At 43.2% G+C, this 23,381-nt stretch overlaps 2 protein-coding genes and 1 long non-coding RNA gene across 3 annotated transcripts in view; 2 read left to right on the top strand and 1 right to left on the bottom strand.

The window, feature by feature from the left end:
* Positions 1-737: 737 nt before the first annotated feature.
* Positions 738-4,483, top strand: LOC146979286 (uncharacterized). The gene is made up of 6 exons (XR_015036793.1): positions 738-888; positions 1,836-1,966; positions 2,241-2,349; positions 2,898-2,995; positions 3,823-3,992; positions 4,233-4,483. It is a non-coding gene; the product is annotated as an uncharacterized LOC146979286 (long non-coding RNA).
* A 2,499-nt stretch (positions 4,484-6,982) lies between these two features.
* On the top strand, positions 6,983-12,713 carry exosc3 (exosome component 3). The gene is made up of 4 exons (XM_085789001.1): positions 6,983-7,310; positions 10,686-10,835; positions 11,006-11,157; positions 12,466-12,713. The coding sequence occupies exons 1-4, from the start codon at positions 7,080-7,082 to the stop codon at positions 12,671-12,673; spliced, it is 741 nt and encodes a 246-aa protein (XP_085645127.1). The 5' UTR covers positions 6,983-7,079; the 3' UTR covers positions 12,674-12,713.
* Positions 12,714-16,623: 3,910 nt separating this feature from the next.
* The window catches only part of b4galt1l (DP-Gal:betaGlcNAc beta 1,4- galactosyltransferase, polypeptide 1, like), a 37,016-nt gene continuing 30,258 nt past the window's right edge, over positions 16,624-23,381 (bottom strand). Inside the window, exons 5-6 of the mRNA XM_085789000.1 lie at positions 18,903-19,007; positions 16,624-16,763 (exon numbers count right to left, since the gene is read on the bottom strand). Of these exons, the coding sequence (XP_085645126.1) occupies positions 16,634-16,763; positions 18,903-19,007 (235 nt within the window). The 3' untranslated portion in view covers positions 16,624-16,633. The remainder of the gene's footprint in view (positions 16,764-18,902; positions 19,008-23,381) is intronic.

Below are 23,381 nucleotides of genomic sequence, written 5' to 3'. Positions count from 1 at the left end.
ATGTTTGTTAAAGTATCACTGTAGTGTTTTCTGTTTGTTTTCATAGTATTTTTAAAATAATTTTAAATAGTATAACTGTAGCATATTATACTCTTTCTGTAGTTTTTTTTTAACAGACCACAAAATGTACACTCTCAGAAATAGCTACAGTACGAGTCCATTTCTGTCCCCTCAGGTACAACAATCTACATTAATTTACTCCATAGGACTCATTATTGGACCTCAAGGTAACTAGGATGTAGGCTTTTTGAGGACCAAAATGGTATGTTCCCAAGCAGTAAAGGAACATTTACTGTTTCTTATGTTTAGTTACCACAGAAGGTTTTTTTTTTTTTTTTTTTAAAGTAAATATTAACATGTTAATAAAATATTAATTTTGCTTTAACTTCTGAGCTACAGTTGAATTAGCCTTGAAATAATAGAAATATTTATATATGTTGATAAAATTATCCAGTCAATTCTGTAATTTTGATATAATACTGACTGTAAGAAAATTAAAAACAAGAAAGGACATCACTTCTGAACATTTTGACACTAAAATGGCAATTTTCAGACGGACACATCAGGAGAATCACAGGCCTGCCTCTGGCTCAACAACACACTCTCGCGAGATTTGCCACAGATCTCCTAGGCAACGTCCAACAAACGTTCCGGAGGATATGGGGGGGAGGGGCTGCTCTCTGTTGCTGGGTAACCAGCTCTACTTTTGGCTGTTGGACTTGGCAGTTGACCAACGACCAACGGTCGCCGAGGATTTTCGCATTTCAGCAGTTGGCAGAGAAGAAACATCAGCAATGGCACTCGCTGTCCCTTTGACAGAGGAAACATGGAAAAGGATGCGTGAAACTGGCGTGGATGTGACCGGAGAGGAGGCGCAGAGATTCAGAGGTAACTAAATTTAAGTTAATTAAATTTAACTGGAGTGTCATGTCCGTTGACAAAACGTTAGCAACTTAGCGTTAGCATTAGCTTTAACATTATTGCCTGGCAACACAAAACGGGCCTGTAGCTCGCCCGTTAACGTTGTTAAGTTAAAGATAACGTAACCTAACTTGGTTTTCAAAGTGGGGCAGTGTGTTGCTTGCTTGCAAAAGATTTTCCTCCTCTCAGTAACATTAAGTTATGTCAATTCGCGCTAACGTTAGCCGTCAGCTAATGTAAAATGCAGCTTCAGACCTCTGAAAAAAAAAAGTCTGGCGGCGCATGTGACAGCTTTTTGGATCGTGTGTGTGTGTGTGTGTGTGTGTGTGTGTGTGTGTGTGTGTGTGTGTGTGTGTGTGTGTGTGTGTGTGTGTGTGTGTGTGTGTGTGTGTGTGTGTATGCGAGCGTGTGCCTGCCTGCGTGTGTGAAGAGCCGTGCCGCTCCCACCAGGAGCGATAAAGTTTAAACTCTTGGTTTGACTGTGTCAGTGACAGTGACTAGCTGTCAGACTAGTTATAAACTATGTCCTCAAGTGTTTCCTGTGGTGGACAGTGGCCTGTCAGATGTATGACAGCTTCAGGAGGACAAAGTTCTCCATTCACAACGTCGCCTGTTTTATGATTTGTATAAAGGTTGAAGTGGATACATAGGCATTTATATAATACACTAATCAAATGATAGTATTGTTTTGAAAAATTAACAAAACGTGGGCTGTGGGTTCTCAAACTGTTGATCTGGATAAAATATGATAGAGGAAATACTGAATGTTGTTGAATTTAATTTATCACAGCTAAGGCATGCTTTGGTTAGGGACAAGCTAGTAATATCTCCCTAGTTAAATTAGCTGAGTTTATCTTGACTACTTTCCTGTCAAGTGTGCAGCTATTTCATCTCCCTCTGTTTACTTTTTTCAGATAATGATGTGGATGGTGAAACAGCTGAGTGAGGCCTTTCAGACACCATGGTGCCCATTTCAAGGGTCGTTGAAAAAGCAGATCAAATTCAGTTAATTCATCAACAATCTCAAGGGGCCAGTCACTTCAAGGTGAGTGTGTGCATGATGCTTTCAGAGCTTTCCTTAGTTATGTTTATATGTCTGTAACGAAGCTTGTCAAAAGGTAGAAACTGCAAGAACCAGCTGGAAAAACATGTCTTAGGTCACCCAACCCATCTTGATAAAAAAGAACGTAACTCAATCCAAGTCAAGGACACAGTTAACTTGGTTGTTAGCTATAATTTGGACATGATTACTGTTTAAAGTCAGATATATTTGTAAGCAACCCCCCGCCCTCTCTCTCTCTCCCTCTCAAAACTCTCAGATGGCATCAATCGTTCATGGTGAGAACCCATCCTCCATCGAGGCTCACGTGAAGGTCCAGCATAGCCAGTACCAGAAGATGCACCCAGACACCAAGGACACCAACTGTGGTAAGTGAAAACGTATCTTAAAGTGATAGTTGGGATTCAGAATAGAATGTTAATTTGATATTTACATTTAAATTAAATTATTTGTATTTTTACACAGTCTGCGTGAAGCACTGAGTGTCCGGCCCACACCTGGTCGTCCCTGGCAACAGGAGCCTGGAGGGCTGTGCTGTGAAGTTTTCCATGCTCGTCGCGGCATAGCCAGCATTTTTATATTTTTGGGACTTTTTTTGCCTTCAGTGGAAAGCACAGTCGAGAGAAAGACAGGAAATGGGGAGTCAGAGAGAGGGGGAACGACATGCAGGACAGGGCCGTCCAATGCAGGACCCGAACCGGGGCTGCCCGCTGAGGAAAAGGGAAAATACACCGGCCTAAAACTGCCTTGTTCAGATATCCATGTAGTTAACTTACTTCTGTCCATTATCATTATTACTGAAGTGTTAAGTTGCATGAGTTCATTTTGTGTTCAACATACAGATTTGTACAGAACCATCCCATCCTTAGTTGTACACTTTTTTTAACACTACAAAATCATTTTTCCCTCTCCTCAGCATGGTGCAGCTGGAGAATGCAAGGCAGCTAGCCTACTTTGTAGGAATGTGGCATGGCCAGTACATCGCGTTATCAGTGTTATCAACACTCAGCTTCAGTGAGTACATTTAAATTGAAATTATTAATACCCAGGGGGCAAAATTCCAGTTTTTTGGAAAACAGACACGGAGCGTTGTAAAAGGTTTGACACCAGAAATGATATCTAGGAACTTTAAGGATTAAAACCTGGGTGGACAACCCGGTCAACTAGCTTCTGGAAAGCTACAGGGGCCAAAACCCCTTTCTTGGGCAATTTTGCTGGCAAAATTATGTAAGTGCACATATTTAGGTATTGGCACAGAGTATCGTGACACATAGGGGGAGGCATGAAGAAAAGATTCTGGGGTTTGTTGCAAGTCAATTTTAAGATATCACCCTCAACATCCCCAAAAATGGAAGCTTATGAATAAAGGAAGTTTTCTATATACATGTTAGGCATAGATATTCTCCATAAAGTGCTGAAAAACAATAATTTTCATGAGAATTTGTCAGGCGAACAGTAAATTTTTTTTGGTCTTTTTTGGGATGTTGAGGGTGATATCTTAAAATTGAGCTGCAACAAACCCCAGAATCTTTTTTTCATGCCTCCCCCTATGCATCAAGATACTCTGTGCCAAATTTTATAGTATTTTTTATATTTTATTATTATTCTTCAATTTTATAGCCCAAGAAAGGGGTTTTGGCCCCTGTAGCTTTCCAGCAGCTAGTTGACCGGGTTGTCATCCCAGGTTTTAATCCTTGAAGTTCCTAGATATAATTTCTGCTGTCAAACCTTTTACAACGCCCGTGTCTGTTTTTTTGCTTTACCCCCTGGGTATAAATAGATAAAATTTAATTATGACTGATAATAATTTTTCTTTGTTGTTGTTCTTCGTCTGGTTGCAGATCCACAGTAAACACCTGATTGAGACCCTGGGAATCTACAGCAGGATTGATGACAACACCTGCTCAAAGTTCCAGTTTCCTGAACATCGCATGATGCTACTGTCCCACCTGTCTTCACTCAAGTCTGGACCCAGTGACTCAGACACCAGTCTTGTCAAGACTGATTACAGGTAAGCAGTGGTTAAGTTGCCAAATGCCAAAAAAAAATCAATTTTTAATAAGCTAATACAGCTGGTCAGTTATGTACGTTGTACGTATGTATGTTGTTTGAGGAGATGTATTTAGGTTGTCTTAGCTAGCTCATTGGTGCTCAATTTAACAACAGATTGCTGAGTTTATCTCTGTGTGGGCACCATGCTCAGGTACTGCAGCACTTTAACTTTTGCATTGTTTCTGTTTTCTCATTGCAGAGAGGATCGTGCCAGTCTGAACACCTGATGAACAACAGGAGTCTCAAGCAGAGCTGGTGACTGGCGAATCCTTTAAGTTCCAGTTTCTTGAACACCATGTTGAGCACCCTATACAGCCAAGACTGGACTCAGTCAGTACGTTTACATGACACTTGAAAAAAACGAATTATTGCCTTAATCCGACTATAACTGGACAACTGAAGTGCATGTAAACACCTTAGTCCGACTGAAATCGGAGTTGAGAACTCCGATTAAGACACCCAGATAATGCGATTGGAATTTGATTTTCTCCGTCATGTATACACCTTAAGGCCTTTGCACACTGAGTCCGTTTTTGTCGTCCGAAATTGCCGCACGTCAAAAAATAAATTGGACCTCATGTTGTGTCAATCATGTTTACACACCGAGTCCGAAACTTTCGTCCGTCATAAAAGTTTTCGGATCAGGTTCGATTTAATGCGTTTTTCGCATCCGTGAAAAGCCTTTTGACCAATCACATCAGCGTTTCGAGGCTGAGAGGGAGGGGGGATCACCGCTGTGTCTTGTGTCTGTGTGTTTGTGTGTGTGCGTGCGTGCGTCAGCCGCTGCACCGCTGGCTGAGTGTGTGTCTGTGTCTGTGTGTGCGCCAGCCGCTGTTCAGGATCATGGAAATTGTCCGTCTTCTGTTTAACGTGTGAGCTAATAATCAATATCTATCCAACTGGACCACTGACATCCTATAATATCCTGTTGAAGTGATCATAATAGTTCCACTGCTCATTAACAAGCAGCAGATCCCCTCGCTACTGGCTCCTCTCAGGATGGACACTTTTTCTCTTTCATTTCTCAACAAGTGAGAGAACCACAAAGTGCATCATTGCGTGACGATGTTTGTCTCCCTCTCCGAAATTTCGAACACAAAATAAAAACGCATGCGAATAAAACGCAACGGACTCAGTGTGCAAGGAGCCTGCATGTAACGTTTTTTGTCGGATGACGGATACGAAAAACGCATGCGAAAAAAACGGAGTCAGTGTGCAAAGACCTTTAGTCGGAGTAGAACTGGACAATGCATGTGAGCTGCTCTGCAACAGTAGAGACGGCACAAAGTGGAGCAGAGAAGCCGCCCGAACCCGGCAAAGTAAAGAAAAAAACCCAACATCAGCGCCGATTCAATGCATTTCACACAGCGCAACCAGCAAGAGTGTTTTATTTATAATAAAAAAAAAGAGAGAGAGATGAAAAAAGGAAGCCCGTATCCTATTCTCCGCGCATCCAGCCCAGACTGGCGCGTCTGGTCGGGAACTGCAGTTGAGAATTTAAGCTTATAAGTTGTTTATATTCAGTTTTTTACCAGGTGACAGAAAAGTCAACAGGACAGGGGGGCGTATTAACCCGCTGAAGCAACGGGTGACGCCGCATGAGGGGGCGGACCCCGTCAGTTATTCGGTTTTTTCAGTTGCATGTATATTGAGACAAGGACAGAAGTCTGACTTGACGCCAAAATCGAATTTTGAGCATAGCTCGATTAAGCTCTGCATGTAAACATACTGAGTGACTCATTACTCTTGATCAACCAAGGGCAAGATGCATGATGTATTTATGATGTATGATGATATATATATATTTTTAAATGTATGTCTTATATGGATGACTTTGATTTGTGTAGTATGGTATTTGTGTATCAGTTTTGAGGGGGAAAAAAAACTTGAAATATGAAATGAAATGTACTTAAACCATGAGTGTTAAATAAAAAAAAAAAATGTATGACAGGTGCTGAGACATTTTTTTTCAAAGCATACTTGAGGCGGACATCCATTTAGCCAGAGCTGGGCCACACATGGCAAACCACATCTGGCCGACATACTGCAAAGAATGACGGCCCTTTACTGGCCCAGATCCGGTTTGCCAGACGTGGGCCACACATGGGCCAGCTCAGGGCCAAACAGTATGTCCACAGCTGGCCCAGAGCTGGCCCACGTGTGGACCAGCTCTGGTAAACCAGATCCGGGCCAGTAAAGGGCCGTCATTCTTTGCGGTATGTGGGCCAGATGTTAGTACATCATGTGGGCCAGAACTGGGCCAGACCTGTCTTGCTATGTGGGCAGGGGCCAGCGGAGCCTTCGAGGAGTGAGATGCTGATGAAGAGGACTCACAAGTTATAATCTATTGATGACGGTTTTATTGATTGAATTTATGCTGTTTTGTAGCCTAACCTGAGTGAAGCATGAATAAAGTTTTTTTTAAACTTGACTTTTGCCTCTTAATTGTACATGCAGCACACAGGGATTATAATTTATTTATTTATTACGTAGGATTGTAATATATATTGTAGGCTACCTAGTTCAAAAGGCCCGACCTAAATGAATAAAGGTCGTATGAATTATTTATAGGCTAAATATATGGAGCGCCTGGCGCTCCCGCTCCTGCTTTTATTGATCGCCGAGACGTCGGCCGGTGGTCGAGCTCGATCAAAGGCCGACGTCTCGGCGATATCTTGCCAATGAGCAAACGCTCTCTATGCGACGTCTTGGCGACGGAACTTGATGCGTCGGGAATACGTCGGCACGACGTATGTGTGCTATCTGATCCCTTTAAGTGGAAAGAGATTAGTTTTGACTAGAAATGTGACATTTTGACAAGAAATAAGACGAATATTCTTGGAAAGATTTTGAGTTTTTGCAGTGTATGCAATTTCTGTGTCGCACAATTTAAAAAAAAAACAAAAAACAAAAAAACCTGGGCATGTTTCTCTCCGGAGTCTCGCGGGGGACGGACCGGCTGCTTCCGGCTGCGGTGTCACATGTATTTCAGTCCGCCGAGCAGCAGCAGCATCAACAACAGCACGTGTCGGAACCAGAGGTCTAGATGTTCTCCTCTCTGAAGGACCGGGTGGGGGAGGTCTTGTTGCCCGGAGACGAGTTCTGCTGCCGGGAGGACTCCGGCTCCACCATCTCCCTGACGGAGCGGACCAAGCCGGAGAAGCTGGTCTGTGGTCCAGGGCTGAGGCGCAGCGGAGACCGGCTGCTGGTCTGCAAGAGCGGAGTCCTGCGACACAAGCAGCCCAACGTGTTCTGGATCGACTCCCAGCAGCGCAGGGTGAGTCCGGCTCCCACTGGGACCAGAACCAGAACTCAGGGTTCAGGTTCTCGAACCGCCTGGACTCAGGACGTGTCTTTGTTTTAAACTGAGACACAACAGGTGAAAAGAGCAACACATTAAACAGATTTCACCATGAAACTTCACAAGTTTATCACATTAATATTTCCAGAACAGAAACTTGAACAATGGATAAAGCTACTTTGTTTTATTTAGTTGACATATTAGAGTCTTTAGTTTTTACAGAGGAGGATTGTGATTATCTCTTTTTATCACTCTGTAAATGAGAAAATACTGTCACCAGCCCTAAACATCGAATGTCTCCATAATAAAACGTTGTAGGCTATAAATGAGGCTGTGAATGATATATCAATATATATATATATTAGGGGTGTCACGATTCTCCAAATCCTCGATTCGATTTGATTTTCGATTTTAGGGTCACGATTCGATTCGATTCTCGATTTTTTTTCTTTTTCTTACAGCACAGACGCCTATGCTATTTTCAGACTAGTCTAGTCTACGATCATTGGTTTTATTCATCAAATTTTGTACAGTAAATCTTATTTCAAAAGATGGGATACATATAAGTGATGCAATTTCCATAATGTATCACATTAGGCACTAATGGTCACATTTAAATAATTTCTTTACAATATAAAGGTATCATGCCCCCAAAAATCATGATCCAGGGGCCAAAATTGCCCCCAAGGTTTTGAAACAAATATATTTATATCTGTACATTATCATAATTTTATTTTCATTAATTTACCGTTGTGTCTCATTATTCTCCTGATGTCGGCTTAAAGCAGAAGTAAGTGATATATTTGTGTTAATATAAGTCTTAAATAGTTATATCTTCCGACAGCAATCACTTACATAGAGTGTTTGGACTGAAACACGGGTCTGTCAGTCACTCTGCTCTGCTCTGAGCCGAAGAGAAAACATTTATCGTATCCTACAGTTTTTATCCAATGAGGAGAGAGAACGGCATGCAGGGCTGTGTGTGCAGCCAAGGGATGCCGTGAATGTGGTGACGTAGGGACGAGGACTGTTATGGTGCGTTCAAGGAAACTCGTATTTTTCCGACCGTGAAGTGGTACCAGTTCGATCTGGTACGAGTTCACCGGTCGGAAGTTACGAGTGGCCGTTATAGTGACTTTCACCGGTAAAACAGGTCGGAAAAACACGAGTGGGTTGCCTGAAACGCTACAAAGTCGTAAGTTGTGACTTGAAGCTGTAATTTACGATTTCAAAAGCCTGCCTGGAACGCAGCATTAGCCAAAACGACCGGACCACTTACTTCTGCTTTAATGTAATGTAAACGAGATTGCACTGATACGCGAGAGTCATGTGACAGCGGGGCAGAGTTGCAGCTGCAGCACTGCGATGATCAGGTCCTGATCAGACTGGCGGTGGCCCACAGTGAATCAGTCCCGGATCCTCCACCGTCACCAGATCCCCCGAAAGCCCCCGCAAATAGTAATAATTTTGCACCTTTTCGTCGGCTTATTATTTGCTGGTTGTTGTTTTTTTTAAATCTTATAACGTCACTGCAACATGCGGCTCTCAGTGCTTGTCGGTGTTGTGTAGTTAGAGCTGTGTCTCCTTCCTGTTTCCCAGGTAGGAGGGACAGTAGCCCACCAGGGCTGGGTGATAAAACGCTATAAATTGTGAAATAACTGTGGTCGATAGTTTTCATTCATCCATGTTTTGGCAAATGGCCAATGATATTGAGAGTTCCGCTGCGCAGAACCAATCATGTGGCTGGAATAGAGCCAGTCAACATGTGCATTTGTTTGGGTTGCTGCAGACGCGCACAGAGAGAGAGAGAGAGAGAGAGAGAGAGAGAGAGAGAGAGAGAGAGAGAGAGAGAGAGAGAGAGAGAGAGAGAGAGAGAGAGAGAGAGAGAGAGAGAGAGAGAGAGAGAGAGAGAGAGAGAGAGAGAGAGAGAGAGAGAGAGAGAGAGAGAGAGAGAGAGAGAGAGAGAGAGAGAGAGAGAGAGAGAGAGAGAGAGAGAGAGATGTCTCGAAATAAAAAGTAAAGGAAAACTCGGGGAGATCGTGACGTAATTTCGATAAAAAATCGAAATCGTGACACCCCTAATATATATAACAATCCCCTCTGTAAAAACCTTCAGAATATAGAAAGGGATCAAAGTGGAAGGTTTGGTGTGTGTAAGTGCTGCTGAAGTGGAGATTTCTAGCTCAGAGTCTGAGTCTGAAAAACTCTTTCTGAGAAAACGGCCTTTAAAGACTTGGACTGTAAAATTACACAGATTGTTATTGTCAATCCTACTTTTATCATTTGTTGCTGATACAAAGGAAATGACATCATTGTTGAGGACAGAGAGCTTTACAATGACACCGGACATGACATGGCTCAGACTAACTCCTGGTGACTTTAGGAGAAATCTACTGATGAAATTAAGTTTAAAAAAATAAAAACCTTCAAGTGGATTTTCTATTTCTTTCCTCTATTCTAAAAGAAGTCATGATAAGGAAGAAAAATAGCCTAAAATCTTGAGTCAAGTTGATCAGTACACCAAAAACAGTGTTCTTGCCTGTTTAAATTCTACAAATCTTACAATCAGAATCATTTCCAATGATATTATACTTTAAAACTGAGCTAAACATCAGCGTTTGAGTAACACAGTAACAAATGGAACAGGAAAGCCATGAATCTTTTTTTTTTTTTTTTTACTAAATACAAGGAAGGTAAATAAATAAAATTTAAATACAAACCTGACATATTGGAGTCATAATAATATTATGCTACATAAATTAAAGCAGAAGTAAGTGATCCGGTGGTTTTGGCTAACTTCCTGTCAGCTGATGGAGTTAGCAGTCCCCGCCCTCGTCCCTACGTCACCACATTCACGCGCATCCCTTGGCTGCACACACAGAGAGGACCGCCCCTTTATGCCGTTCTCTCTCCTCATTGGATAAAGGTTGTAGGATACAAGGAAAGTTTTCTCCTCGGCTTACAGCAAAGCAGAGTGACTGACAGACCCGTGTTTCAGACCAAACACTCTATATAAGTGATTGCTGTCGGAAGATACAACTATTTAAGACTTATATTAACACAAACATTCCGCTTACTTCTGCTTTAATGACAGTTTCCTGGGGTCTGATGAAGAGAAAGATCAAATAAATATTGATATAGATGTTGTGACTTTGTATATTTCATTTTTTTTAATGAAATATTTTGCCAATATCATGAGATTATTATTATTATTATTATTATTATTATTAGCAGCAGCAGCACAGAGGAGGAGAGACCAGACCTGTGTTGACTGTAGAACAGCTAGTAGACAGGACACAGGTGTTGAAGCAGTGCATTGTGGGAGCTGAGTATGTGTGTGTGTGTCCTCAGTATGTCCCTGCTAAAGGTGAGACAGTCATCGGCATCATCACGGCCAAGTCAGGCGACGTGTTCAAGGTGGACTGTGGAGGAAGTGAGCAGGCGTCTCTGTCCTACCTGGCCTTCGAAGGAGCCACCAAGAGGAACAGACCCAACGTGCAGGTGAGAGTTAGCTCCTCCCCCTGTTACCTGTAGTTAAAGGGATAGTTCACCCAAAATTCAAATTTCACTCATTATCTACTCCCCCTAATGTGGACTAAGGGCTGGGAGAAGTTTCAATTAAAATTTTGAGTGAACTATCCCTTTAACTCCTCCCCCTGTTACCTGTGCAGGTGGGGGATCTGGTCTTTGCCCAGTTCATCGTAGCCAATAAGGACATGGAGCCGGAGCTGGCGTGTATCGACAGTTCAGGACGAGCCAATGGGATGGGAGTGTTTGGAGGAGGCGGGCTCCTCTTCACAGTCTCTCTGGGATTGGTCAGGAGGTAATGACATCATCACTATCTTAAAGGGACATTGTGTAACTTCTCCTGTTATCTATTCATGAAAATCGATTATTTGGTTCTTCAGTCTGTTTTTCATTAACCAGTAATCCCCCCATCAACAAACTGAAGTGTTCCTTTCAGCTCTGAATTAGTCGTTCATATCATTCATATCTACATGGAGCGGGTAAGCTCGGTGCTGGCTGCCATGTGGTGTCACCATGTTTTTACGTTCAGTGGCAGCGTGACGGTAGGTAACCACGGAAACTCAGCGGAGACACCGGAGCTGTCGGCTCAGGTGGAGGTGGCGTCTGTGAAAAGTCACCACGGTAACGCAGTGAGGAAGAATGGAGCGTTACACTGATGCTGCATTCATCTGCAGTCGGGCAGACGGCCGTCACTAACAAACCAGATGTCATTTTAGTCACAGAAGTCCAGAGAAAGCCGGTAAAACAATACCACATCACCATGACAACATATTGTCACGTGTATTGTTTTGCCTCGTGCTGAAGGACCACTTGTTTACATAGAGGCTTGTTTATGCCGTTACGTGCAGCGGCTGTCGTCCGTCTGCCGTCTGCCCAATTTCATGTGAATGCAGCATGAAAAATACGACTGATGCTGCGTTCATAACAACTCGGAGGTCGGAAATCCCAACTCGAAAATTTCCGACTTCCGACATCATTGCGTTCACGCTGCAGGAACTCGGGAGAAAAAAAACATGGATACCTGAAGGAAGTTTGGCGTATTATTGTGGCTCATAGCTGAATACGAAAAATCAATGCAGCAGTAAATGATGTTTATTTTGGAGGAGACGCTGCAGATGAGATGAGTGCACATATAATGTTATAGCCTTGATAGCAGTTAAACGTTATTCCCGTCACATACGAGGACCACAATTTCACACCATACAACAATCACAGCTTAATATAAACGTATTTCATATAGGCTACTGCAATAATACACAAAAATATGCATTCAAACCTAAACAAATAAATTAAAATGTCTAAATTCTAACCGTTTAAGACGAGGGCTGCCTTGTTTTGATGTTGTTGTGACGTCAAGTCGTTAAGTCGGAGCTCTGATATGATACCCGAGTTTCCGACCTCCGAGTTCGACGCCGTTCAATTCATTTTTTACAACTCGGAGCTCGTTTTTTTTCCGACTTCCGAGTTGTCTTGAACGCAGCATGAGTTGCTTGTGATATACAACCGCAACGCTAGATGGGGGGAATTCCTACACATTATAACTTTTAAGAATCAAAGTCATGAGAGCGTATAACCCTAACTGCCCCCCCCCCCCCCTCTCCAGACTCCTGGCCCCCCACAGTGAGATCCGGACCGACCTGGACCAGCTGTTCCCCTGTGAGCTGGTGGTGGGGATGAACGGGCGGCTCTGGGTCCGGGCCAGCAGCGTGCAGCAGACGCTGGTCATCGCCAACCTGCTGCAGAGCTGCGACACCATGACGACCGCCCAGAGACGACAGCTGTTCAAGAGGGTCCAGCAGGGGGCGCTGTAGTCCACGTCGGACCACATCAGACCACCTGGCTCCAGTGCAAAAATTCAAAATCTTTCCAAGAATATTTGTCTTATTTCTTGTCAAAATGTCTCATTTCTAGTCAAAACTAATCTCTTTCACTTAAAATAAGACTCATCACCTAAAAATTTACTTGTTTTGAGATAATTTTCACTTGTTTCAAACTAATTTTCACTTGAAATAAGTAGAAAAATCTGCCAGTGAAAGCAAGTTTTTTGTGCTTGTAATAAGAAAGAAAAACTTTTCTACTTATTTCAAGTGAAAATCTGCTTGAAAGAAGTAAAAAGTGTCTAAAAACAAGCTACTTTTTATGTGATGACTCTTATTTTAAGTAGAATGAGATTAGTTTTGACTAGAAATAAGACAAATATTCTTGGTGAGATTTAGAGTTTTTGCAGTGTGTGGTCACAGACTGTGCGTTTTATCTTGATTGGCTGCCTGTGGCCAATCAGAGGAGGGTTTGAGCTGACCTCACATCCGACTGGTTCTGAGCCAGTTTGACGGACAGACGACCCTGAGGTCACGTGAGGGGGCGGAGCTTCACGGTCAGCTGACCACGGGACCAGGAGGAGGAGGAGAGATTTAAGTTGTTGTTGATTGTTATTTGTAATAAACATTTGTAATAATACACGTCTGTCCTCTCTGCTGATTGGCTCTCACCTTCTGGGAACACAAGAGGTCAAAGGTCACAGCTTCCTGTTGAATCCAGGTTTTAAATAAAAGACGAAGTAAATGAAAAAACGTTTCTGTGTCAGAGAAACACAATGATGATGTCATACTTTAGGATGAGGTCACATGTTCATCCTGATGATCATGTGACCTCCTGTTCAACCATAGACATTTATAAGAAGATTAGATTGTTATGATACTGATACTTAAAGGGATAGTTCAACATTTATTTTGTCAAATTGACCCATTGCCATAATCCCTATAGTCATAGCATATAGTCATTCGTTACCTTTAATTGTCGGTGCAAGCTATTTTTAGAACGGCGGAGCAGAGCCGTGAGCTGCTCAGAGCTACGCTACGGAGGCTTATGGGATTTCTTGGTTTCCCTCATCAAACTCATCAAATACACAATCCAACAACTCCACAACGCTCTGGTGGACAAGTTATGACCTGCACATTCACCACGCTATATAATAACAGAATGTTACCAGACAGAGTTGTTTTAGATGGAAATACGGAGACTGCTTGATAAAAAACTGTCCCTGAAGGCAACACGCATCAGCGGTTTTGCATGAATTTCCCTCTAAAACAACTCTGTCTGGTAACGTTGTGTTATTATCTCATAGTGTGGTGAATGTGCAGGTCACAACTTGTCCACCAGAGCGTTGTGGAGTTGTTGGATTGTGTATTTGATGAGGGAAACCAAGAAATCCCATGAGCCTCCATAGCGTAGCTCTGAGCAGCTCACGGCTCTGCTCCGCCGTTCTAAAAATAGCTTGCACCGACAATTAAAGGTAATGAACCTACTGCTATGACTATAGGGATTATGGCAATGGGACTATATGCCAAAACTGTTGAACTGTCCCTTTAATCATCCACTAACTATAGCATCATCAGTCATAGTTATATAGGGACCAAGTGTCAGAGTGATGAGGAGTTTATTTAGTCATTTAGCCATTTTCTTTTATTCTTTGATTCCAGTTGAACTCAGAACATGGCGGCCATGTTGGAAAAAGTCGCTCTGTTTGGCTCCAACTCCGCCCTCAACTACAGTAGCTCCTGTCACTACCATAGACTGTAAAAAGAATGGACGTAGCATCCGTGACGTCACCCATTGGTTTTGGGGAGTCGTTTTTGTGACTCAAATATGGCGGCCTGAACAGCGCCATGTTGGATTGGCCGGCCGAGATCCCGCCCACTGGCCTCGAAGCAGCTGTCCACGGAGCTGCTCGGACCTGTCACTCAACGTTTCCGCGCCCTAATTGGCCAGAATTTTAACCTAATAACAGTAAAACGGTAGAGTTAAAAAAAAATTCACCCCCCTCAGAGTGTGTGCGAGGGTAGAAACTATCGATTGAGACGAAAAAACGTTCTGACACCAGGCTTTTAACATGTTTACTGAGGATGTAAAGTCGGCGATTTTAACATGGGGGTCTATGGAGAATGCTCCCTTCTGACACCAGCCCCCAGAGGAATCCGAGGGGATTGCAGTTTTTTGAACGCGGAAGTGAGCTTCACTTCTCAGACCGACAACTGCCCCCTTGGTCACTACCCGATTTGCGACGCTACCCGATCTGCCGCCATCTTGGACAGCTGCCTACGGGAACTCCACTTGGACAAACTTCATTTGGGCACTGCCCGATTTGCGTACATGCTTAAAGTTCTGTGAATTTAAAATACGGTACTGTGAAAATGATTAAAAAATAAAATAAAATAAAATAAAAACCGTGTAGGTCCGTCATAAGACAGCCGCGGCAGACTCGTTTATTCAGTGAGTGTTGTGGTAGTTGTGATTGTTTGTGGTTGTCATGGTGATGAGGCCGGCGAGAAGAGAGGACAGTAAACATTAAAAGTCCGCCTGTGTTCCTGTTTTCTGAGCATCAAGATCCAGACCACCACAACCAACCCTCAATTTACATTACTAATAAAGTATTTAAAAAAATAAATAAAAAGATAAACCGTCTCTGGCGATGCACATAGGGCAGTGATCCTACGTCAATTCAACTAAGTTTGTCCAAGTGGAGTTGCCGTACGTGGCTGTCACAAATCGGGTAGCGTTGCAAATCGGGTAGTGACACCTCCTCTTCCTCCTCTTCTTCTTCTTCCTTCTCCTTCTACTCCTCCTTCCTTTCTTCTCCTCCTCTTCCTCCTCCGGAACATCAAACAAACAACAACCAGCAGCATCATCACACTCAGTCTTTAATGAGACTTTTGTTCAACAGTTCAGAGCTGATTTAAGGCACAAACAGGTGATCACTTTACACAGAATCAACAGATTTGGTCTGAAACACACACACACACACACACAGATTGTTTAATTAAATGATGGGTATTGATAACGAGCTATCAGCTGATCACATTCACTTTAAATTAAGTCTTTGGTACCGACAGCTCTGATAAGGACACTTAGATACAATCAGTCAGTCAATCAATTAATTCATCTATCAGTCAGTCAGTCAGTCACCCAATCAGTCAATCTGCAGCTTTTTGGACGATCAATGAATTGATCAATGGCTCTGATTGATTTTCAATCGTCACATGGTTTCACATGAAGACGTCAGCTGATCAATATCATCGATCGATCTCTTTACAATCAATTCAGTAACAGACGTTTTGGTTTGTAACTGGTCTGGAGTCAGCAACTTTGGGCCCGAACACACACACACACACACACACACACACACACACACACACACACACACACACACACACACACACACACACACACACACACACACACACACAGAGACACACACAGAGACACACACAGAGACACACACTCAGGGCGTTTAGATGTGGTTCTGGTCTTGATCATCAGGATTATTGATCACAGTGATAATTGATAACTGATCAATGCAGTAACAGTTTCTCTCAGAGTCCAGATCCAGAACCAGACCAGATCTAAACGCCCTGCTCGTCGTCGTTACCCATAATCCCCGGCCAGCGAGGCCTTGGACCATGTGACCAGCGGCGGCCGCTCTGATTGTCTTGATTTTCAAAATAAAAGCCTGGTTCAGGATGCGTCACAGCAGCAGCAGCAGCGTCTGGCCGGCCGACAGACAGACAGACGGAGGCAGACGATTGGTTACAGCTGGCGTCCAATCAGAGACGAGTCATGAAGAAAACAACAACACAGACCCCCCCGCCCCCCTCCCCCAGTTAAACAGCAGAGTCCAGCAGGTCCCGGTCCTCCAGAACCAGAACCCACAGATTCAAGTGTCAGAGGCAGCGTCAGAGTCCTGGTCACATGACTCCTCCCTCCTCCCCCCTCCCTCACGGCTTCCCCACGTCCACCGTGATCATGGTGAACAGCTCCAGCTTGTCCACCTTCACCACCTTGTAGCTCAGAGAGTTGATCCCGTCTCTGTGCATCGTCTCCCTGGTGTGAGCAATCCGGTCGAACCTGCAACACACACACACACACACACACACACACACACACACACACACACACACACACACACACACACACACACACACACACACACACACACACACACACACACACACACACACACACACACACACACACACACACACACACACAGGTCAGACATGATGCAGTGAAGCAGCAGCTAAAGGAGGAAACACGTCTGATATGAACCAACACCTGCAGACACACACCGGGTTAGGACGGCAAAGTGGAGGTAAACACACAGAAAAATTACCTTAAAGGAGAATTCCGGTCATTTTTGACCCCTAAATCGTTGTCCTGATAGTAGGGCTGGACGATTATGGCAAAAATCATAATCACGATTATTTTGGTCAATATTGAAATCACGATTATTGACACGATTATGGGCCTATGCAGGATTTATAGCTAGACCATGCTACATTATTACCTTAAATAAACAGTGCAAATGTGTGTTTAAGGTTTTTAAGTTTATAATTTTAAATATTTATTCAAGATTTATTTAAAACTTATTTTTTTAAGTTTTATGATCCAGCAGCAGAAACTATAGGCTACAGGATGTTTAGCTTAACTTTTCTACATTTTTACCTTGAATAAACAGATTTGGAGTAATTGTCATGGTTTAACTTATTAAGAGGGAGAATGGAGGCTCTCTGCTTCCGTGTGTGTCGCTTATCGCGTCTCTGGGATGAAATCCAACCTGGGAAGATCAGAGCCTCCGCCCCACTGTGCTGTCCCAGCTCTCGTCACAAACGCATCCCATAACTTTTTTTTTTTCTTCTTTTTTTTGACGCGCCCCGTAAGTGATCTCTTGTTTATGACAGATTAAACTACACAAATACACGTCGTAACATCGTATAACGTTATCCGCCGCTCTACAGATTGCTTCCTTGCCAGCTTTATAAACATATGCACATGTAGGCTACGGGCCGGGGGAAGAGGAGGAGGAGGAGGGTTGTTGTTGTGCGGCCGCTTTGAGGAGACGAGCGAGTGTTTTAAATGATTATTTCCCGTTCATTCGTCCTGAGCGGTGGCCGCTAATCTCTCTTCACTGGCGCTGATTTTTAAACGCCGCCGTCAACACGCGAGTGGACTCGTCCACAGCATTAACTGAGAGAGGAGTGCAGTGCAGGCGCGGGGGCGGAAGCGCGCATGTGTATTTTTCAGAATAAAACACCAATAGACAAAAAAAAAAATCGTTTTTCTTCGATTACGGTGTTTTTATGATCGTGAGAAGCCAAAATCGTAATCACGATCGAAATTCGATTAATCGACCAGCCCTACCTGATAGTCACCCAGTGTTGGTTGGAGCAAAAAACGTGACTAAAACTGATGCAGGCAAACCGGAGTTACCATGGCTACCTGGCGCTGGGATAGCGACAACGCTAACCCATGGGGGCAATTCTTTCAACCACAACAAACACTCAGAAAACAATCGGATATCTATGGTAGGCTACATGAGTGGAATCCTTAGAGACACCACTGAACTCATATAGTGTACAGTATAAACAGTCCGATGAATGGAAGCGGTTTGAAGTTCTGCTGCTTAAGCTGTTTCCATCCCTCAAAGCCACAGACAGCGTCAGACGGCGACTCAAACATGCTCCCAGAAGTTTATTTACTTCAAGCAAGTCAAGAGTTGATATTCCTGTGTTTATGACACAAACGGGAGCTTCCGACTGCACCTGAACACACCGAGCGTCAACTTGGGTCTCGACTCCGCCAGACTTTGAATTAGATCTAGTTTTACAAACATGTCGGCTTGCTTGAAGTAAATAAACTTCTCGGTGCATGTTTGAGTTTACTTAGACTGAAAATCTTCAGATTCCTTCTTTTAGACCTAAAATGTTAGGAAAATACAGCCCCGAATTCAATTTGACCAGAATTAATGTCAGTTAACGTTACACTGAACTGGTAGGAATTTAAATGTTAGTATCATTTGTAAGAATAATTGGTCCTATATTAATAGATACTTTAAATATTTTGTTAATATAAATAGTAATGTGATTATATTTTGACTATATTTGATTTTACACATTCATAGTGTTGTAAAATTAATTAATATAATAATCGTGACCAATAAAATCTATATTGGTGACATCAGTAGTGTCATGTGACCGGGTGTCTCACCTCTGGGGGTTGGGATCGTTCTGTTTGTCTCTCTGGTGTCGGATCATACGACACTTCCCCGTGTCTCCGCTCGGTCTGGAGATGGTCATGCCTTTAGAAGCCAACCTGTGACATCATAACGAGACGGGGGTTAAACAGACGGGTCAGAGGTCAGAGGTCAGAGCAGACAGCTGTTTCTCTGAGTCCTCAGAAACAACCAGATGTTAGAGACCTCAGTGTTGCAGCTGGAGTGAAAACTAATCGCCGAATCCGATCTTCATCTGAATAATCCAAGATGGGTCTTGTGACCATGTGAGAGGAGGTGGTGTCAGAACTAAGCTCCGCCCACTCCACTTAGACCTAACCCACCTAGAACTGAAGATCAGATCCAGACAGAAAGAAACTCAGTCGCTGCAGCAAAGAGCAGGAAGAGCTGCGGAGAAATACTGACAGTGTAAAAGCAAAAGTTCATAAGATTCAAATTAAACTAGAAAACGCATTTCCAAAAGGAAAATGCATGTGAATGCTGAAAGCGACTGCTGAAGTCATGCTGAATGAGCAGGAGATTGACAAAGAGCAAGTAGTGATTTGACATGGAGGAGTTGAACCTATGACGTCATAATCAGTAAACTGATTGATTGATTGATTGATTGATTGATTGATTGATTGATTGATTGATTGATAACTTTATTGAACAACATTAGACAAGTGTTTAAAAGGATTAAAAACACAATGAAGCCCAAAGGCTTATTTCCATTGTGGTCCTATTTGATGGTAGACGGTACACATGGATTTAAAACAAGGAAGACACACATGGGAGAGAGACACTAAGGCACATAGACTACAACACTGAAGAGAAAGAACAAGATAAAATAGACAAAACAAGAGATTAGGTCCCAAACAGAAACAGCAAAACATAAAACAGACACACAAACAAACAATACAATAATCTGGTGCTTCACGGCTCTTTTGATTTAATTTATCGGTTGACTAACCATTTTTTTATTGAAGACTTAAAAAGAAAGTAGGAGGAGCTTACAGTTTTAAGGTTTAAAGGAAGGCCTTTAAACCTTAAAACTAACCTCTAACCTCTCAACCACAAAGAGCCTAAATTCAGATGAGTTTTACACTGTGATAAATCAAAGACGGTTGAATGATAGCTGAAAGTCTTGTGAACATTTTACGAGTTGAATCAAGTCTGTAGTTTAAATATGTTAAAGTAGAAATTACTAATCCCAAACTCCAACCACTCGGCCACAGGGACGTTCAACAGCAGAGGAGCAAAACAAACTTATTCATATGAGGGTCAGTGGCTTCTGCTTTTCTTTTCTTTTTTTGTTCGTACCAGCGTATTTTGATGTCAAAATGCGTACAGGTTGGCAGGTCTGTATATATTAACTCATTGAGTGCCAACCACGTAATTTCTCGTTTTTCGTTCCCATGCGTTGAGTGCCAAAAACGAGATTTCTCATTTTTTGCTTTTTTTTTAAATTATGAAACTAGACACTTTAACACACCTTGTGTGTAAATTTGGGGACTCTACGACAAGTAGAACTGAAATAGATGACGATCAAAGTCTCATGACAGCTCATGATCTGGAAGTTCTTATCATAACTCAGCTTTTGCAAACGGAGTTCTGCATGTGGATGCAGCAGCTGCTCTGCTCTCACCCGCGAGGCTCCAGCAGCTCGGAGCCGAAACAGGAAGCTCTCAGCCGACAGTCCCGCCCGGTCTTCATCTGGAGTAGGGCTGCCACGATTAGTCGACTAGTCACGACTACGTCGACTATTAAAATCGTCGACAACTAATTTAATAGTCGATGCGTCGTTTCTTTTCTTTTTTTTAAACTTTGTTTTTCTCTCAAAACTGCTGGGGCACCTTCCACACACGCACCCACCGCTGCAGCCGCCCACCACACACACACACGTGCACTCACTCACTCAAGGTGAGTTTACAGGTGGTCTCTCTCTTTTCTCTCTCTACCTGTCTTGTCCCTCATCAAGCGGCACCGGTGTAAAGGCCCATTTATGCTCAACGTTAAATACGCATACGGATACGGACGGAGCCTTTCGTCCGTACTCTGCGTTCATTTCGTCCGTTTTTCGTCCGTTTCCACAAAGCTTACGGATACGCACCAAACGGAGCAGTACCACCGGAAACCGTGGGGGCGCTGTTGCTGTCACTACCCGATACGGAGCCTAGAGCCAGTGTGAGACAGAAGAAGAAGACACGACGGCTGAATGAGAGAAAAAAAATTCTCCTCCTCCAGCTGTGATTAATTTAACGGCCTTACCGACCACCGCATCACATAACGAGTCCGTTTTCTTCTTTTATTATGTACATTATCAAGATCTCCTCCGTAGTCGCCATGTTTGTTGTCATAAACTTTTGACTCTGAGCTGCCCCCTAGTGGATGTGTTGGATAACATCCATGCCAACGTTAAGGACGCATGGAAGTATGTGAGCAGTGACGGTAACAACGTTTGAAACGGACGCATACAATTACGTCCGTACGTGGAGCATAAATGAGCCTTAACCCCCCTCCCGCCCCCCCGCCCGCCGCCGCTCCTCTCCCTCTCTTTCTCTCTGTGTCATTTTAAATGAGAAGCGCTACTAGGAGCGGTACCGCCGCTCCATCGTTTTAAATCACGGACTGAAAAACAGCCGTTCGTCATTTAAAAATAAAATCGCGGACTTTGAGATCGGTGTTGGAGAATACTAGAACGTTACCGCGTCTGGTCACAGCGTCCTGGTCACGTAATGAGCGCTCATCTTAACGAGCAAGTCTTCTCTCCCGGCGTAAAACTACGTCAATATTTTCCAGTAGCTTCTCATCACAGTCCACACCTTGCAGAGTTTGAGCTGCACCTCAGTTTCACTTGTTTTCATTTGACAGTTTCACACAGAACTTTCTGGTGGAATCTTTCCATGTTTCTCCTTCTGTGACAGTAAAAAGGCACATTTACATTTTTTCAGACAAGACGATTGTCTTATAAACTATTTGATTTTTTTTTTAACAGAACGACTCCTATTATTTACAATGAGCACAAGTTATATTTGATTGATAGGCCTACCAAAACTTTATTATTGTGAACAATTCCTTAGTTTCAGGTGTCCACCTCATTTTATTTAAATGTAGCTATGTCTAATGCCAGAGACAAATGAAGGAAAGACAAAAAACCTTTAAAGCAGAAGTAAGTGGTCCGGTCGTTTTCGCTAATGCTGCGTTCCAGGCAGGCTTTTGAAATCGTAAATTACAGCTTCAAGTCACAACTTACGACTTTGTAGCGTTTCAGGCAACCCACTCGTGTTTTTCCGACCTGTTTTACCGGTGAAAGTCACTATAACGGCCACTCGTAACTTCCGACCGGTGAACTCGTACCAGATCGAACTGGTACGACTTCACGGTCGGAAAAATACGAGTTTCCTTGAACGCACCATAACAGTCCTCGTCCCTACGTCGCCACATTCACGGCGTCCCTTGGCTGCACACACAGCCCTGCATGCCGTTCTCTCTCCTCATTGGATAAAAACTGTAGGATACGATAAATGTTTTCTCCTCGGCTCAGAGCAGAGCAGAGTGACTGACAGACCCGTGTTTCAGACCAAACACTCTATGTAAGTGATTGCTGTCGGAAGATATAACTATTTAAGACTTATATTAACACAAATATATCACTTACTTCTGCTTTAAGTATTTATTTTGGTGTTGTTTAGGCCAGTGCCTTATCCTTATTTTACTCAGCTGTTTGCACTTTATGCTACAGTTAAAGCTGCATATTTCATTAAAAGTTTAATGAACTATCATCTTAATTGTCTTTATTTTTAGTTAGCATATACCTTAAACACTTCAAGCTGAAAGCTAATGATGGTATATAAGAGCAGCTGCATGCTGGTGCGATAAGCTGTATGTTTTACATTCAATTTACGTCTGATCCGATTAGTCGACTAATCGAAAAAAATAGTCGGTGACTAGTCGACTATCAAAATAATCGTTTGTGGCAGCCCTAATCTGGAGCAACATCGTGTCCTCCCCAAGGTCCTCCCGCGGTAAAATGTGATGATCCCTCGGTCAAAGCAGGCCGCTGGCACCACCGACCTGTACCACAGAAGGACCGCGACCACCGGCGGGACCGGTGTTCCGGACCTGCTGTGGCCGAGAGACCATCACATTCCGCGGTGAGAGGCTGTGACAGGGCACGGTGTGTCTGTTATTGTTGTTTAGTGGCGCCCCCCCCCGCCCCCGATGTCGGTTTTGTGAATAGAACAACATTTGTTGTATATATTTATCTTACACGAGCCCTTTGATCCAGAAATGCGAGTGTCAGAAGAGCGACAGGCACAAACAGAGCACCTTTCATAAAAGACGCTCTATCTCCTTTTCTAGAAAAAAAGGAGGGATTTTGGTGAAACCCAGCCATGTTTAGCTTGACTTTTCTCAGGAACAGAGGCCCGTAGAAACAAACGGTTTGTGGCCATTTGAAGCATAAAGTTTCACCT

Source organism: Trachurus japonicus, chromosome 10 (genome assembly GCF_045865225.1).
Source record: "Trachurus japonicus isolate A0001 chromosome 10, Traja_1.0".
NCBI classification, from domain to species: Eukaryota; Metazoa; Chordata; class Actinopteri; order Carangiformes; family Carangidae; genus Trachurus; species Trachurus japonicus.
This window is presented reverse-complemented; position numbering and strand designations above follow the sequence as displayed.